This window comes from Protopterus annectens, chromosome 2.part0, assembly GCF_019279795.1.
Source record: "Protopterus annectens isolate FY-2018-M chromosome 2.part0, PAN1.0, whole genome shotgun sequence".
NCBI classification, from domain to species: Eukaryota; Metazoa; Chordata; order Ceratodontiformes; family Protopteridae; genus Protopterus; species Protopterus annectens.
The window spans coordinates 1,743,094,733-1,743,110,719 of record NC_056728.1 but is presented as its reverse complement, the minus strand read 5'-3'; the positions used below and the strand labels follow the sequence as shown (position 1 = coordinate 1,743,110,719).

The 15,987-nt window shown below is 39.4% G+C and overlaps 1 protein-coding gene across 1 annotated transcript in view; it reads left to right on the top strand.

Annotated features, from left to right (window-relative positions):
* Positions 1-11,950, top strand: part of DNAJC16 (DnaJ heat shock protein family (Hsp40) member C16) — a 1,387,609-nt gene extending 1,375,659 nt beyond the window's left edge. The window contains exon 16 of the mRNA XM_044061770.1: positions 10,495-11,950. Coding sequence (XP_043917705.1) covers positions 10,495-10,891 — 397 coding nt within the window. The 3' untranslated portion in view covers positions 10,892-11,950. The remainder of the gene's footprint in view (positions 1-10,494) is intronic.
* Positions 11,951-15,987: the final 4,037 nt, after the last annotated feature.

Sequence of the window (15,987 nt, the reverse complement as noted above, 5' to 3'; positions counted from 1 at the left end):
CCTTGAGAAGAGAAAATGTGAGGATGGTGCTGACTCGCTCTGTGACAGAGAGAGGGCAACCTAAAAAAAAGAGGGCAGTGTATGCTGAGAGGCAAGTTAACCTTGAACAGAGTCTGAAAGTCCTAATGTTAGTCTTGAGACAAATATAGGAGCTTTAAATGGGAGAAAGATGGTTCTCTGCATCAAGTTTATAAAGGAAAGAAACAAGGAGAATGAGTAAAACTATAAATAGCAACTGACACTAGAATATGCTAGTATCAGCTAGCTTTCCTAGGTGAGGAGTTGCACACCGAGACCACAATGGCTACATTGCTAGAAGAGGAGGCAGTACCTTCAAACCTCACTGCAGACTGACCCTGTGGAAACTCCACAATTGGCTGAGCCCTAGATAAAATGCAAAAAGGCACAGTGGAAAGATGAGGCTTTGAGCAGAACAAGGAAAACTGTAGCTCAAGTTGCATGAAAAGAGACTGAAGAAAATGTTCTTACTTCCTATACTTTGAGTTACAAAATGTTTATTTTACAGAGTAAGTAAAGACAGGGAGGAAGGTTTATGTCAGTTACTAGTGTTCAGACCTTCCAGAGACCTAGAGATGAGATTAGGACATAGTCACATACTAGGAAGGCATCTAGGAATGGACAAGATTAAAGATCGGATCCCAGCAAGGTTTTACTTCCCAAGAATAATGAAGGAAGTTGAGAACTTCTGTACTGGGTAGCCTGAGTACCAGAAGGCAGACCATCACCTAGACTTTAAAAAGATTCTTTGGTTCCGATGCTCATTATAGAGATGCTTTTTGAACATATTCTTTTGGATGTTTTTGGACTATTGGTAAAGTCTAACAATGGGTTTCAACACATTTGGGTTATTTTGGACTTTACAACTGAGTATCCAGAGGATATTCTCTTTTGTAAGGCTAACAATAGGGAATTAGTTATTTTCTGGACTAGAAATATCCAAAGAAACCATCACCAACCAGGGGACTCCATTTATGTCCAGAGTAATGCATCAGCTGTGCCAAGCATTTAAAACCCTCAGTGTACCATCACCATACAGATGTGTCAGTGGAGTGGTTTAACCAAATGTTAACATACTTGCTGAGAAATCTTACTTAAGAATATGGTAAATACTAGGGACAAGGTAATACCATATCTCTAGGTTGTCATCAGAGAAGTACCACAAGCTTTGACAAGGTTCATTCAGACACTAAAGAAAACTGAAGTCTATGCTTATAGCAGGAGTTTCTTTTAAGAAATAATGCATTTTCAGAAATATATGCTAGACCAGACCTGACTGGACACCATATTAAGACCTTTCCAGAGGAAGAGGTTAACTTAAAACCTTGTAGAGAGAGAGGCTACAGAGAAGGAAGTATAAAAGTTGCTTATAATGTATGTAATAGAGGAGTCAGAAAGTGAATGTGAATCATAAACTTGCTGAAAGAATAACAGTTGGATTCTGTAATGATATACAGGAAGATGAACAGCATTTTGAAATGTATCAGCTACCCACAGGATTGATGAATTAATAAAGATTGGGAAAGACAAGATTTTTTGATCATATTGATGATTTAGTAGAAAGATTAGGAAAGACAAGATTTTTCGGTCATATTAAACCTGCGAAGTAGATGTTGGCAAATCTCAGCTGAAGTGAAAGAAAAGACAGTGGGCCCAATTCAGTGTAGCTGACTGACTTCAGTGTATTACACCAGCGTCAGTTAGTCGCACCAAGAGCAGGTCTTTCGGAATCTGGCCCAGCGTTTTCAACACCAGAGGGCTTATTCTGTATACCATTCTTCCTTTTGGGTTGTATGGTGCTCCTGCAACCTTTCAAAGATTAATGGGAAGACGCTTAAAATTCTATATCAAATGTGCTGCTGCTGCTTATGTAGATCTAATACACTCTCAGGATTGAGGCTCACATCTAGCCAAGGGACAAGCCTATACAATACTCTTAGAATACGCTAGAGTAGCTGTTAATGCTGCCAAGACGTAAGTTTGGTATGACACACACAAAATACTTTGGTTATGACTTTGTTGGAAGGATGGTTAGTGAGGACTGGAAAAAAAATGAAGCTGTGAAAACTATTTTATATCAAAAATATAAAAAAAAAATTTAATGAATAGCCCATTCTGTGAGAACAGTAATGTCCTCCAGGGTGTGTTATTGGGGATCAGTTGTTAATGCTGCTGTGGCAGCACATTTCATCTTGGAGTTACTGATGCATTTAGCCTTTACTCTAGATGGATGATAATCCTGTCCACTTTCATACTTTCATCATCAGTATATCTGCAGCCTAATGCAAGTTTAAAAGGCTGTTCAGGCATTAAGAGAGAAGCAGCAGGAAACGTGTTAGTGATAACTGGGTGAGAAAAGTTTGTTTTTCTTTTTCATCAGTATGTACAATTGCTCACCTACTGACTCTTCTAACTTGTGGCACAAGACAAACAACAGTACTGTCTTTATAGCTGTAAATGTTCCCTACATGGAGACACATTTACTTTATTTACTATTATGTTGCCTGAAACTATATCTGCTCTGTTTTTATTATTATTATGATGATGATGATGATTAATATTATTTAAATGTTTTAATTTCCTGACTTCATGCCAGGTTTTGATTGTCCATATTCTTCAGATTGTAACAGTTTAATGTTTTTGGCTACCAAATATGTTTCATCCTTTAGGAGCACTACTGTTTTAGGTATCCCTCTGGCCACAGCCAGTGGTTAATACATTTTAAACTTCTTGTTTGAAAATATTTTTATTCATTTTCAAAAAGAAAAACATGTATACAGGTTATTTATGACAGTGAAGTATTTACAAATTATTTAAACAGGTTAGCTAAAATCAGTAAACTGATATCTACATTAAAACCAAAATAAAGTATTTACAAGGGTGTCTTATTATTAACATATAATCGACTTTCTATACAATTGTTTCCCAACATTTGAAACTTCTAATGCCGTAAGTTTTCACAATTACAAATTTTCTAATGAAGCTAATACGCATCTAATTGCCAGACATTCCCCTTCAGTAATGGAATAATTGATTGGTTGTTCTGCTTAATTTCCAATTCAAAATACATATGGGAATTTTCTTCCACATTGAAGGTCACTGCCCCCTATCCCTGTCTCTGATGCATCAGTATATATTATTAAAGGCCTATTACTATCTTGACAGACTAATTTAGGCTGTGAACACAGTATTCTCCTGAAATGATTAAAAGCACCATTGGCTTTTAATGTATACATCACCTTAAGGGGCATTTTTCCTTTGGCCAAATCTTAAAAAAGCAAGCTATTGATGCAGAATGGTGTATAACTTCTTAACAAATACCCAACTTACCCCAAGGTTACCCTCACTTGCTTCTTGATGCCAGGAATAGGCCAGTTTTTCCACCTAATTATTCACACTTGCTGTAGCGGATGTAATCGGGGGAAGTATTTTACACCTAAAATACAACTTGTATAGGTATTAAATGTTTGCACACAACAGTCAGAAGCACAGACAGACTTTCACACATATACTTAGAAACGCACTCTCTTGCCCATTACTTTTAAAGCCACTTTGTTGAGTGAGTAATATTATATATTTTTTTCCAACCAGCTCTTGATTTAGAACACTGTCTCTTAAAATGCAAAACTTTACAATGTATATTGCTTGAGTGTGTCTCAAAACCATTTCATCACAAAATGTGCTCTAAAACAGTAAAAGAAAAAAATGTCACTGTTATGAACATTCAAAAAAGGGCAGCCGCGGTGGTGCAGAGGTTAGTGTTGCCGCCTCACAGCAAGAAGCTTCCTGGTCAATCCTCGGCTGGGGTGCCTTCTGTGCGGAGTCTGCATGTCCTCCCTGTGGTTGTGTGGGTTTCCTCTGGGTGCTCTGGTTTCCTCCCAAATACATGCTGTAGGTGGATTGGACACTCTAAATTGGCCCTAGGCGTGAGTGCGTGTGTGTGCATTCTGTGGAAGGTTGGGCGCCGGGCTGGCAACTCGACACCGTAAAACTCCACTGCCAATCATGAGCAGACAGGTGATCAGCTGAAAGAATATATATATATATATATATATATATATATATATATATATATATATATATATATATATATATGTGTGTTTGTGTTTATATAATAATTTGGTATCGTTTTGGATACTTTTTTAGACGGTGTTCCAAAGACCTAATTACCACCGTAACAGCTACAAATGCAGTCTGAGAGTCATGGTGCTCAACGCTAGAAGTCTAAATCTGAAAATGCACTCGCTCAAAGCTCTCCTTAAAATGGAGAACATCGACATTTGTGCTGTAACAGAGACCTGGTTCAAGGCAGCAGAAAGCGCCCCTGCACTACCAGGCTTTAACTCATTTCACACCTTTCGGCCCCAGAACTTGGACCGAAGCTGCAAAGGCGGTGGTGTTTCCATATTCATAAAGGATGCACACACGTCCAGACTGGTAGCCCAACATAACGCATCTGAGATACTTCAGGTGCAGCTAACACTGGGTAATACAGCGATTCAGGTTGTAGCCTGCTAGGTCCCCAACCACATCCTAAGACTCACACTCCACGTTCCTAAGCACCCTGGAGAATATTAGGGTCCAACCTAACACTGTCATACTGGGCGACTTCAACTACCACTCCATTAATTGGGAAAACTACTCATGTACCAATACACTTGCCCAGTGCTTTCTGGAATTCATTAATTCCAGTGCTCTGGACCAGCTCGTTCTTACCCCCACTAGAGGTAGCAACACCCTTGACCTGGTCATTACTAACATGGGCAACCGTTGCTCTACACCAATAGTCAACTCCTCCCTGGTTAGATCCGACCACAAACTAATCACCTTGGGAATTCACATCTCTCCCACCCCCCCCACCCCCAGTAACCACCATGAAAAACTTCTCCAAAGCTAACTTTGGTCTCCTAAAAACAGAGGTGGCTAACTTTACGGCACCCATGCAAATGGAGAATAGTTGCATGACTGCCGAATCATACACCAGTGCACTGTATGAACACGTACACAAATGCATGGATCTCACCATACCCAATAGAAATAAGACACTCTCCTCAAAAAAAAAAAGGGAAGCGAATCTGGTGGTCCCTCTGCCATAAACAAACTCTACAACAGGATGAGGAAACTGATGCGGAATAAGGTGAAGTCCCAAGATTGGAAAAACTCCCTCATCAGCCTCAACAAAAGGTCGAGATCCCTCATCAAATCCTCTAAAGCTAGCTATGAAAATAGATTTGCAGCAGATAGTAAAGACAACCACAAGACTTTCTATAGTTATGTAAAGAATCTCCATGGCAATACCCAGATTTGCTCTGTGCTACTGCACAATGGTACCTCCTATACCAAGCCAACAGATATTGCCAATATACTGGCTGACAGATTCAGTGCTAACTTTACCCCTCCAAAGGACCAATCACAATACCAGTAGATTGCCAGGCACCCAGTATTACTGCTGCATAGGTTAAAACATCACTGTCCAAGGCCAAGAATACAGCTTTTATGGGACCTGACAATACCCTTGGCTGTGTTCTACATGAACTACAGAGTGAACTGGCACCTCACCTGTGTGCCCTGTTCAATCACAGCCTCACCTCAGGCTTTGTCCCTATCGAATGGCACACTGCCACAGTCATCCCTCTCCACAAAGGAGGAGCGACTACAGACCCTGGGAATCATCACCCAGTTGGCCTGACGAGTCTGATGTGCAAAGCTAGGAAACACATCATCATGGACCTAATAAACAAGGTTATAGGGAATCTCCAAACTCTGGATCCTACACAGTTTGGTTTTGTGAAGGGAAGATCATGCCTGCTCAACTTGGTCGACTTCTTTGAGTCAGTCACCAGTGCTGTGGATGAAGGCAAGGTGGTTCATACAGCCTTCTTGACCTGGCCAAGCCCTCTGATACCATTCCCCACTCAGGAATCATAGAAAAACTCACTAAGCTAGGCATCAACCCCTATATCACTAGGTGGGTTGCAAACTGGCTCACAGATAGAACCCACAGTGTGAAAGTATCTGGCTCCAAGTCAGACTGCTGACCAGTCATGAGTGGAGTCCCACAGGGTTCGGTCCTGGGTCCTCTCCTGTTTGGTATCTACTTCTCTGAAGTCCAGGCCAACACGAAAGGGATCTGGCTGACAAAGCTCGCAGATGATTGCAAGTTGGGAGCTATTATTAACTCCCCAAGTGAGGTTGACATCGTACAGAAAGGCCTCAATGACACCAACAACTGGTGTCAGAACCATGGCCTTAAGCTCAATGCCGAAAAATGTGTTGTCATCCCCCTTGGGAAAAACCCGGTTCCCTTGAATTACCACATTGATGGTACTCCACTGAACATAGAAGGCATTATAAGAGATCTGGGAACACAGGTTGACAGCAACCTCTCTTTTGGCCACCACTTGCCACTGTGGTCAGAAAGTCCTATGTGGAACAACTCATTACTAAGGGTTTTGGATCCAGGAAGAAAGAGGTCATTGTCTCCCTCTACTCTTCCCTCATTAGGCCAATCATCGAGTACAATGCCCCATTTGGCATGTACCTTACTAGACACCTGCAACAACTGGAGAGGCCGCAAAAGTACCTCACAAAGAGGATCCTAGGCCTTAAACAGTTGTTCTATGTGGACAGACTCAAAAAAACTCCAACTATTCTCTGTCTCATATCACCTACTTAGAGGTGATCTCTGCTTGGCTTACAAAGCAATGTCTGATCCAGCTCTGTTAGAAATGCTATATCTAAAGAAATCCCAATCCCTCTGCACCACACACTCCAGAGACCTCAACCTCATTACCACAATCAACAGAACATGCTGGAGGGACAGGTTCATAACCCAGAGACTGCCCATGCTATGGAATAGACTTCGCATACATGTCAAGCAGAGCACCTCAATGGCCCTCTTCAAGAGAAATCTTTGAGTGGATGGGAAATAGAAAATTCATCCCAGGGATCACTCCAGTGGTTCTACTGAACAGAGGCACAAGGAACTAAGGTCGGGTGGCATGATGCCAGGGTAATCCTATGGGCTAGGCTTGTAAAGGCTCCAGGGCCATTAGCCTAGTACGCACCTATGAACCCATGAGTACACCTCAGATGTCTCGTGAGTACTGAATGAAAAAAAATATAGAATGCAAAGCTTTTCAATCCCCAATTAATTGTCCAAGATTTTACTGCATTGATCTACTCTGTCTTTCATGTAATGTTTGTACTTCTCAGTGATTTATCAGCAAATCAATCAGTTAATAATGCCAGGCATTAGACTTTCATAATTTTTACTGTTTAGGGTAGCACATGTGATGGGCTGCCTGATGCAGTCAAAAGATGTTAGTACAACACTGTCTTTGCCTTAGTGTCACTCACACTTTTTGTCGTTTTCTCTCTCTGTCGCATACATGCATAGATACATGCTTGCCTGTGTTACTTTTCTTTGTTTTTATTTATTTTTAATTTTACATTTGCTGAGTAGCATAACTCTTGTTTATTGAAAGTAAGAATGGTGGTCCCTTGCTGTTTTTGTCCAAGCTTTCACAACATCTCAGTATGTTGCTGTGAAGAGGCAGACTTGTTTTTACTTGGTACTGCTTGTACATTTTAGAATTTGCTGTAGAGCATTCATTCTGCAGTCAATATAAAGATGTACAGGTTGCCCATTCTCTAATGATCAATAACAACAAATTCAATAGTGGAGTATGAAACCCATACCTGTTGTACTTGGCTTTTCTCTAGGGGATACTCCTACCCCATTTATAAAAGGAGAAGCATAGGAGTCTTCCATCTATTTTGGTACTTGATACCGTGGGGATCGGGTACTACGTTATACAAAATTTAAATGGGGGAGATGTTGGAAATTGAATGCATTGACAGTGATGCGTTTTGGGGAAAATAAAGAATTGTGTGTGTATAAAATAATGACGGTGATTGGTACACAATGAGAACGTTTCATTTGGAGAGGTATAGCATAGTGGAAGACGAAGAAGACTTTAAGAGTAATGAATGGTTTAGAGGAAATTGGAAATAAATACACAGTAACTGAAGAAGTGAAAAGCTGCATGAGTAAAGTAAGGAAAGAGAAGACTGCAGATACTGAAAGGGTAAGGAATGAAGGTAATTTTCATTATCAGCATCATGTGCAATATGGGAAAAGGGGTTATGGATGAATCAAGAAAATGGGCCCTGTTACTGACTATATATTTTAAAATATGCTTAAACATTAGGTCATTACCCACATATTAGGTAAGTGACACAGTAGTCCCTATATAGAAAAAAGAATATCTTAATGATGCAAAATTTTATAGTTCAATCACCCTAGTGGACAGTTCTTTGAAAACATTTACATCTGTTTTACTTACTGATCTAAAACAAAAATCAGATAGACAAGTTTCTTGTGTCTTGCTCAATCCATTTGCATGCCAAAGTATTCTGATGTGAATGCAACATATTATACCAACACATAACCGAGAAATGTCTCATTAAAGTCTCAGAAACTTTGCTATTTCACTGGATTTAGACTCGGCATTAGACAACACATATGAAAGTAAATTACTGGTGTAATGGAGGGAAAAGGAGTTTCAGTATAGTTAATTGGCATGATCACTGCACTGTATTCTTCTGCACTGGTAAAAGTGAAAATGTCAATGATGGACCATTTGATCCATATTGCAGTGACAGTAAAAGTCACCTCCATAGGGGTAAAGCCCTGACTGTGGCCCAGGTGACCCAATTTCATATATTCCTGGGTACATACTAGGCTATCTGCTGTTACTGACTTTTTTAATCCTAGCCAGTTTCTCTTTTTGTGTTCAAATTAACCTATCCCATTTGGCTAGGTATTGGCCTTGCCTATCTCATGGTTAATAACTATGTATTACTCCTAATGAGAGTAACGGGACCACACCATAGATAATTTGTGGGGACCCCTGCATGGAATAAAACATTTAGGAGCTACTTCTGTCCATTAGTAGTACAGGGGGCAGACCTGGAGTAACTTTTCTGTTTCCCATACATAAATCCAGGTTGTGTTTGAATATGGACAGGGATGAACTTTGTTTAATGTGGATGGGGAGTCTGTTCCAGAGCAGTGGTATCCTCTGCGAGATGTAACTGTCAGTCAAAACCATTCTGTTGATTCTGCAGAAGAGGATTTAGAGCCCTAGACTGAGCATTTCTGATGCCGTTTGACTTGCTGATGTGCAGTAAATCCATCAGTATTGGATCAGGGGATGCCTTATATGCCAGCTAGCAGTCTATAGGATAGAGAGTATAATGACAGGGCTCTGAGCTGATCCATGTAGGGTGTGTTGTTTGGGTGTTATATCCTTTAAGTAAGGTGTCTTTGTAGGTGTTCTAGTTGTTGCATGTGTTTGGACAGATCCATGCCAAAAAGGGCATTATATTCAATGACTGGCCTAATAAGGGCTGAATAAAGGAAGGCATTGACATCCCTACATCTAGGCACAATGCCTTTTTTATAAGCTGTGCAGTATAGAAGGACTGTCTTACAACAGTGGACTAATGTTGGTCAAATGTTAGGTCACTGTTCACATAAGTTCCCAAATTCTGAACAATTGAGTGAACTCTTGGGTATGATTTTGATTAGCAAGTAGGGCACTTAATGAAGCTAGTAGTGGGAGGAGAGTATGGTAAAACAGAATGTATATGTCCAGAGTCCCTCAGAAGATACTTGGTATCCTTTTGCTGACCCCATTTCTTTAGATGGCTTGTCTATCTAACATCTGTAGATGGCTTTTTCTGTGAGCTAAAGTATATGAGTATATGTACATTCTTTAATACATCTTCTTGGTTGTGATCTCTCAGTGGTGAGCAAATTCTGGCAAGGCATGTAGTAGTATAACGTTTGATGGCAAAAAGTGAAAACGCGAGCCAAGAGAATTTGCAGAATTTTACCAAGAGAGGAATAGCAGAAGAAAACATTGCCAGCACAGTTATGCACTGCATTTATCATTCCAGTATGTCTGCTGCTATGGCGAGTACACATCTGTTTTTGTAGTAGTTCAGATCAAAGACTTCAGTACATAATCCCACAGTGCACCATGTCCATATAACTTTTTCCCCATCAGAAGTCAGCACTGAAACTACAGGGTGATCAGTGATTCACTAGTAATCCAAAAGCACCAGACAGGTTTCTTGTGTTCATGCATCCTGCCCCACTTTTAAAACTGAGCCATATTCATAATAGACAGCCAGCTTAAAAATGATGGTTAAGTGATCTTCCAGTCACTGAAAATCTACAAAACTTATTCTGGTGAGTAGGTGGATTGATTCTTTCTTTCTGACCATGGAAATATGTTATATTGTAGCATCACTAATGGTCTACGTTCATTCCTTTCAAAAAGTTACTAATGTAGATGACAGCTTTTGTATGTTTAGTGTTTCTGTAGTATCATTTCACATGCAAAGAAATGAGGCACAATGAATCTGAATGTACAGAAATACTAATTGTTTTGTTTCTATTAACAGGAGTCAGACACTTCATTTCTCTTTTCTAAACCTGGACAAACATAAACAGTGGTTGGAATACCTATTAACCTTTGAACTAGAAGCTTCTGAAGACAGCAGTGAGAAGGAAGACCCCCTTAACACAGACTACACTGCCTATGTGCTGGCACTAAATGGGCACAAAAAATATTTCTGCCTGTTCAAGCCTCAAAACCTGTTTAGTAGCTCTGATAACAGTGACACTAGTGAAGAACGTGAATGGCTGCTAAATGGGGAAGGGACTCAGAAAATGTCTGGGTCAAGCTTTAGCACACGACAAATACAGAACAAGTTAAGCAGGTTATCATTGTGGATGGAACGTCTTTTAGAAGGGTCTTTGAAGCGGCACTATGTCCCATCATGGCCTACACTTGACTAAATGTTTGAATAATGAATTAGAACTCAACATTTTGCACTCAGATATTGCATTTTTGAACTACAAACATTTAACTTTGAGACTTAAGAATATGGTCTGAATAATCAAATTAAGTCTCAGTAGCATCAAAAGGCTCATGCGTATCATGATGTCACTCCACAAAAGGAGTTGCCAGAGTTTTCTTATAAAGGTTAGGGGCCCTGCTGCAGTTACTTTTGCTGGAAACCATGCAGTGGGAAAACCAAACAACATTTGCAGTAGTCAACCTCTAATTACCCTTAACAGCTGCTGCTTTTGTCTTTGAGAGGGAATCACTCCATTGACACTTCCCTTGATGCTCTCTGCTTCTGTTCTGTTAGAAATCCTGGATATGATTCCTCGGGTCGCTCAGTCATCAGATGGCAAGAACCATAGTTACTGTAATTTGGTGGTACAGTGCTGCTTATTATTTTGTTACATTGTTTTTGAACCAAATGTAACCTGACATATTTGTGCACGTAGCAGGTAGTGTATCTTATATCCTCATAATGCATTGGTTCAGTTCTGATTATCTTTAGAATTCCTGAGAAGCCAGGATTTATCGGATAATCATCTTTCATCCTGAACCAAGAATACACACTGGAACAGAAGACAAAGGTTATATAAGTATTTATAAAAAATGTTATGAAGGGTATCATTAATGTCAAGCAAAACCAATACAAGTTAAAGTTGTTCAGAATATTTTACAAGTTGGTGATGCCACTGTAGATGGCATTTTAACCTTTTGTTTGTAGAGGAAGTTTATTAAATTACTTACATTTTGAAATTTTATGTACCTTTAACATCCTAAAATACTATTTCTTAGATGTAGAAAGAGCAAAAATGAAAGTTATTGGTTTATTTTTGCTTGAATTTGTCAGTGCAGTCTTATTTTTCAAACCCTATTTAAAGAGAAGTCTGCCTCACATGTATGAATCAGAAAAGCAAGTTGTGTGCTAAAAAGCTGCCTGTGGAGTAATTTAGCATGTATACTGTCACTGTGGGCTCCTTGAATCTGTTAAAATCATAAAGGCTGCAAAGAACCCCCTCGCCTGATACAACTGTGTTGATGTTTGTACCTTTAAGTTGCTCTAATCTAGTGTTTATTGCCTTCATGCTAATTATTGACATTTGAAGCTTAGACTCCAGAACTGGACAGCGGATAGCTGAAATTTCACCATCAAGTGGAGCTGTTCCTTTACAAAGTGCATTTTAAAAGGAAATATTACTTTTCTTAGAAAACATTTGTTACATCCTTCTTGCAAAACCAAGCAGCAGAACCTACTCGGACTATGTGGTCTTGACCTTTCTTGTAGAAAAAGTTATATTTGAAGTTACAAGGCATTGCATATATTTTGGGGAGACAGGATATAAACATTTTTATGGGTAATTTTATTTTTAGTTTAAATTTAATAAACAAAGTGCTAAAACTTTGGAAAATGCACTATAGTAGTTGCTAATGAAATATAAAAGCATTAGATTGGCCAAGATGGATAGGGCAAGATATTTACTAGTGATAAATAACCCAGGATCAAGAAACCTTACTGGGGAGAGAGTATGTATGAGCAACTGATGGCCTCTGTCCCTCTTTTTGAGGAGGGGTAGGAGACACCGCTATTCTTTCCACACCATTGCAATGGAGGGCATGGTTATTATAAGCCATAACCTGAGTTATACCTATATAGCCAGCTGGATCTCTTTTTTTGGGAAGTTTGTAAGTGGTAGTGTCTGCATGTAAACTGAATAGGCACAAGTTACATGACGGTCTTTTTTTTTACGCTCTTCAAAATGCTAAAAATAACTGACCACACACAGCCTTACCCACTTGGCACCTCCCTGCAAGTTTACTATTCACATAACTGCAGGCGCTGGCACAACAGTCATGAGCATCCATTACAGCTGCCTGTTAGAGGCTAGTGAATTGATTTTGTCCCAGCTTGACAAATCAGCTATATAAAGCAATGCATTCTTATTGCTGTCCATGATGGCCGTATCTAGAACTGCCTGATTCCTTCCAACCAAGAAGTGTACTAGGAAGTCAGGTGGTATTAATGTAACCAAGTCACAAAATGAGCCAAGAACCAAACACAGAAGGAAAATACTGCAGGAGACGCAAGGGAAGCCACAAAACCAAATGGTTTTGCGGTTTCCCTTGTGTCTCCTGCAGTATTTTCCTTCTGTGTTTGGTATTAATGTAACTCCTGGTGAAAATCCTTACTCTGATTTTTAAAGGATACATAAAATGTGTGTCCCTGTCTGAAAGAGGAAGGGAATTATTTTCATACTTCCTATTTCCAAACAGTTGAGTTGCATTTTGTCCTTGAACTCAACTATTATGTCATGGTGCAGATGCTGAATTGACTACACCAATTCACCTTTCTGTCCAATTCATTTTCATTTCATAAAGTTAAAATAAGGAAGATCAAAGTTCATCATTGTTGTTACCCCCCCCCCCCAGGTGGCTGAGAAGGGTGTGGTTTGAGGCTGTTAGTTCTTTGGCTATATAGGACCCTATCCCAGTGTGGACCATAAGAGTACCCCTTTTTTGAATTAACAGTTGGCTAAAAGCTTTGGACCTGTCTGCTCTGTGAGATTGTATTATCCAACTTTCAAGTGTTTACAAGCTCAGTGGTTATTGAAGCCACCAGAAAGCCTTCTATTAGCTTACTCTGCCTATTGAAAAGGTACTCCATCTGAGCCGAAAAGTACTCCCTTCGGCCTCGTGCAGTCCTCTCTTTTCTTGGACACATTTTTGGCTTGGGTCTCAGTTGTTCTGTGATATAGACACGTGTTTTGTCATTGTTGTACAGCACAGCTTGTTTTTTCAGATTTGTTAACCACAGTACAGCACTGATCCTCATGGACTTTTTTTCAGGGCATTAACTTCCTAACCATCAAAGTTGTGTCCCACGATTAACTTATGATTAAGTTCTTGACAGGAATTCAGCATCATCAGCCACCATTTCAGAGTGATTTTCTACTTTAAGATATGAATTTTTTAATGCCAGGCTTACTGGTCCCAGTTTGTACCAGCTGATTCACTAAACTTGAATTCTGTCTTTTGTAAATCACTGTACTGAATAGCTTTTACCTCTGCTAAGAGGTCTTTTTAGTTGTCGGCCTGTATTCACTGGAAACCATAAATGGAATTTCACAGCATTAGTTTTTCTTGGAGCCAACCCATATTTCTTGCTTTTAAAGCTGTTCTTAAATGAAACTATTTATCTCCATGTTTTCATACCCCCAGCAAAATCCACTGGAGGAGGCCTTTCATTCTCTTGACACAGTCTGTCAACTCAAATTTTACATAAGGGACAGCAGAGAAGTTCAAGAAGACAGAGACCAGCTTTTCATCTGCTATGGACAGTGGAAGGAATACTTGGCTGTTGCTAAGAAAACGCTCTACAACTATTGCTGACTGCATCTCTTTTCTCACTGGGGCAGTGAACCTCTCCTGGTCAATAAAATCAAAGGCCTCTCTACCATAAATAGGACTGCTTCATCTAAATGTATCCCTTGTGGATATCTGTGCCTGCATTTATTTGGCCACTGGTTCACGCTTTTACAGAGCATTTCAAGTTGTAACAGTAATTCCAGGAAGTGAGCTTTCTTTAATACTAAAGTGCTTTAGGAATCCTTTGCATTTTGATTTTTTTCTGGCTCCTACGTTACTAGATAGGTGCTTTTGTATTGCTTAAACATTTTCTTAACCATTATGCATTTATGAGCACCCCTCAGATTAAGATTTACATGTATGCAGGTACTCATCCTATTGGTTGATCTTCAAGAGGGCCTTCAGTATTTGGACACTTATTACCCTCCTATTTTGCCTGGCAAATCCTTCCTTACCTCCTTTTTGGATGGGTAAACTGGATAGTCTAACATTATTATAATTGTGATTTTCTTTCCAGGTGTACGTACTTAGTTTGGTAATGGATGAACTGAGGAATGTATGGTTAGAAATGGTTCATATTCTGGTGCATGATGCTACAGGATTTGTGAGTAAACCATTAATCGCTTTGGGTGGTCCTCTGGAAGATCAGAGGTTAATGGTATGCACTCTCCTAGCTATTATATTTGTGGTGTATTCAGTTTCTGGTATCTTAAATGCAGTTATGCTAACAAGAATCAGAACAGAGGTGATGACTTTTACAAGATCACATGTCAATGCCCAGTACTTGTTGACACAATAAGCAGAAAGATGTGTTTGACTACATTTTTGCAGTTACCAGAGTAGGATAAATGTTAAGTTTCATTGCATGCATGAGCAGAAAAAGGCTTTTGAGGACTGTAACTGCATGATGTCTATGTATGTCAAGGCAGCAACACACAAGCTTGCCATGAATTGTTCTGATTTTGCTGTGCATTTAATGCTTACAGTCTCAGTTAATTCTGCAACAAGAGTGAAATGGTGGGACTAGTAGAAATACTTTACTGGAAACTTAAGATTTAGATTCCTGTTCAGGTGGCATTTAATTTTTATTTACAGCTATTTAATCAATTCTTTTGGATTTTCTTATCTTCAAGGAAAGATCACACTCACATTTTCTGCACGTACTGGTAACAGGTCTGAAATCTCTATTTGATATTGTTTTTACCAGTAGCAGTTAAGTACTTAGGTGGAGTATCCTGAGAAAAAATCACTTTGGTCAGAAAGAGCAATAGTCTTCAGTGGTTAATCAGAAATAAGAGAACAGGGAGGAAGTTATAAAGATAAACTTGCAAGATTGTGAAGGTTTATACCATCTCCCAGACATTAAAGTACAGTCTTGTTTTGCTGTAGCTCATTTCCCCTAATGCATGGCATTTGTATCACCCATACTGATTCCATTTACTGCAGTCATATTGAATAAGTCTGATTTTAGAAGTGATGACTGACATGGACAAAAGTAATGTACAATTCTGGCATTTTATGGCTGTGATGGTAGTAGTAGTAGTACAACATAGTGAATTTAAGCATTAAACTGTAGTCCTTCATTTGAAAATCATACCCGTATATATTTCTACTTTGAGGTGAGAAAACTCTGTGCTACACAGTTTCAGACTACAGACCGTTTACTGTTCTAATGAAAATGAATTCT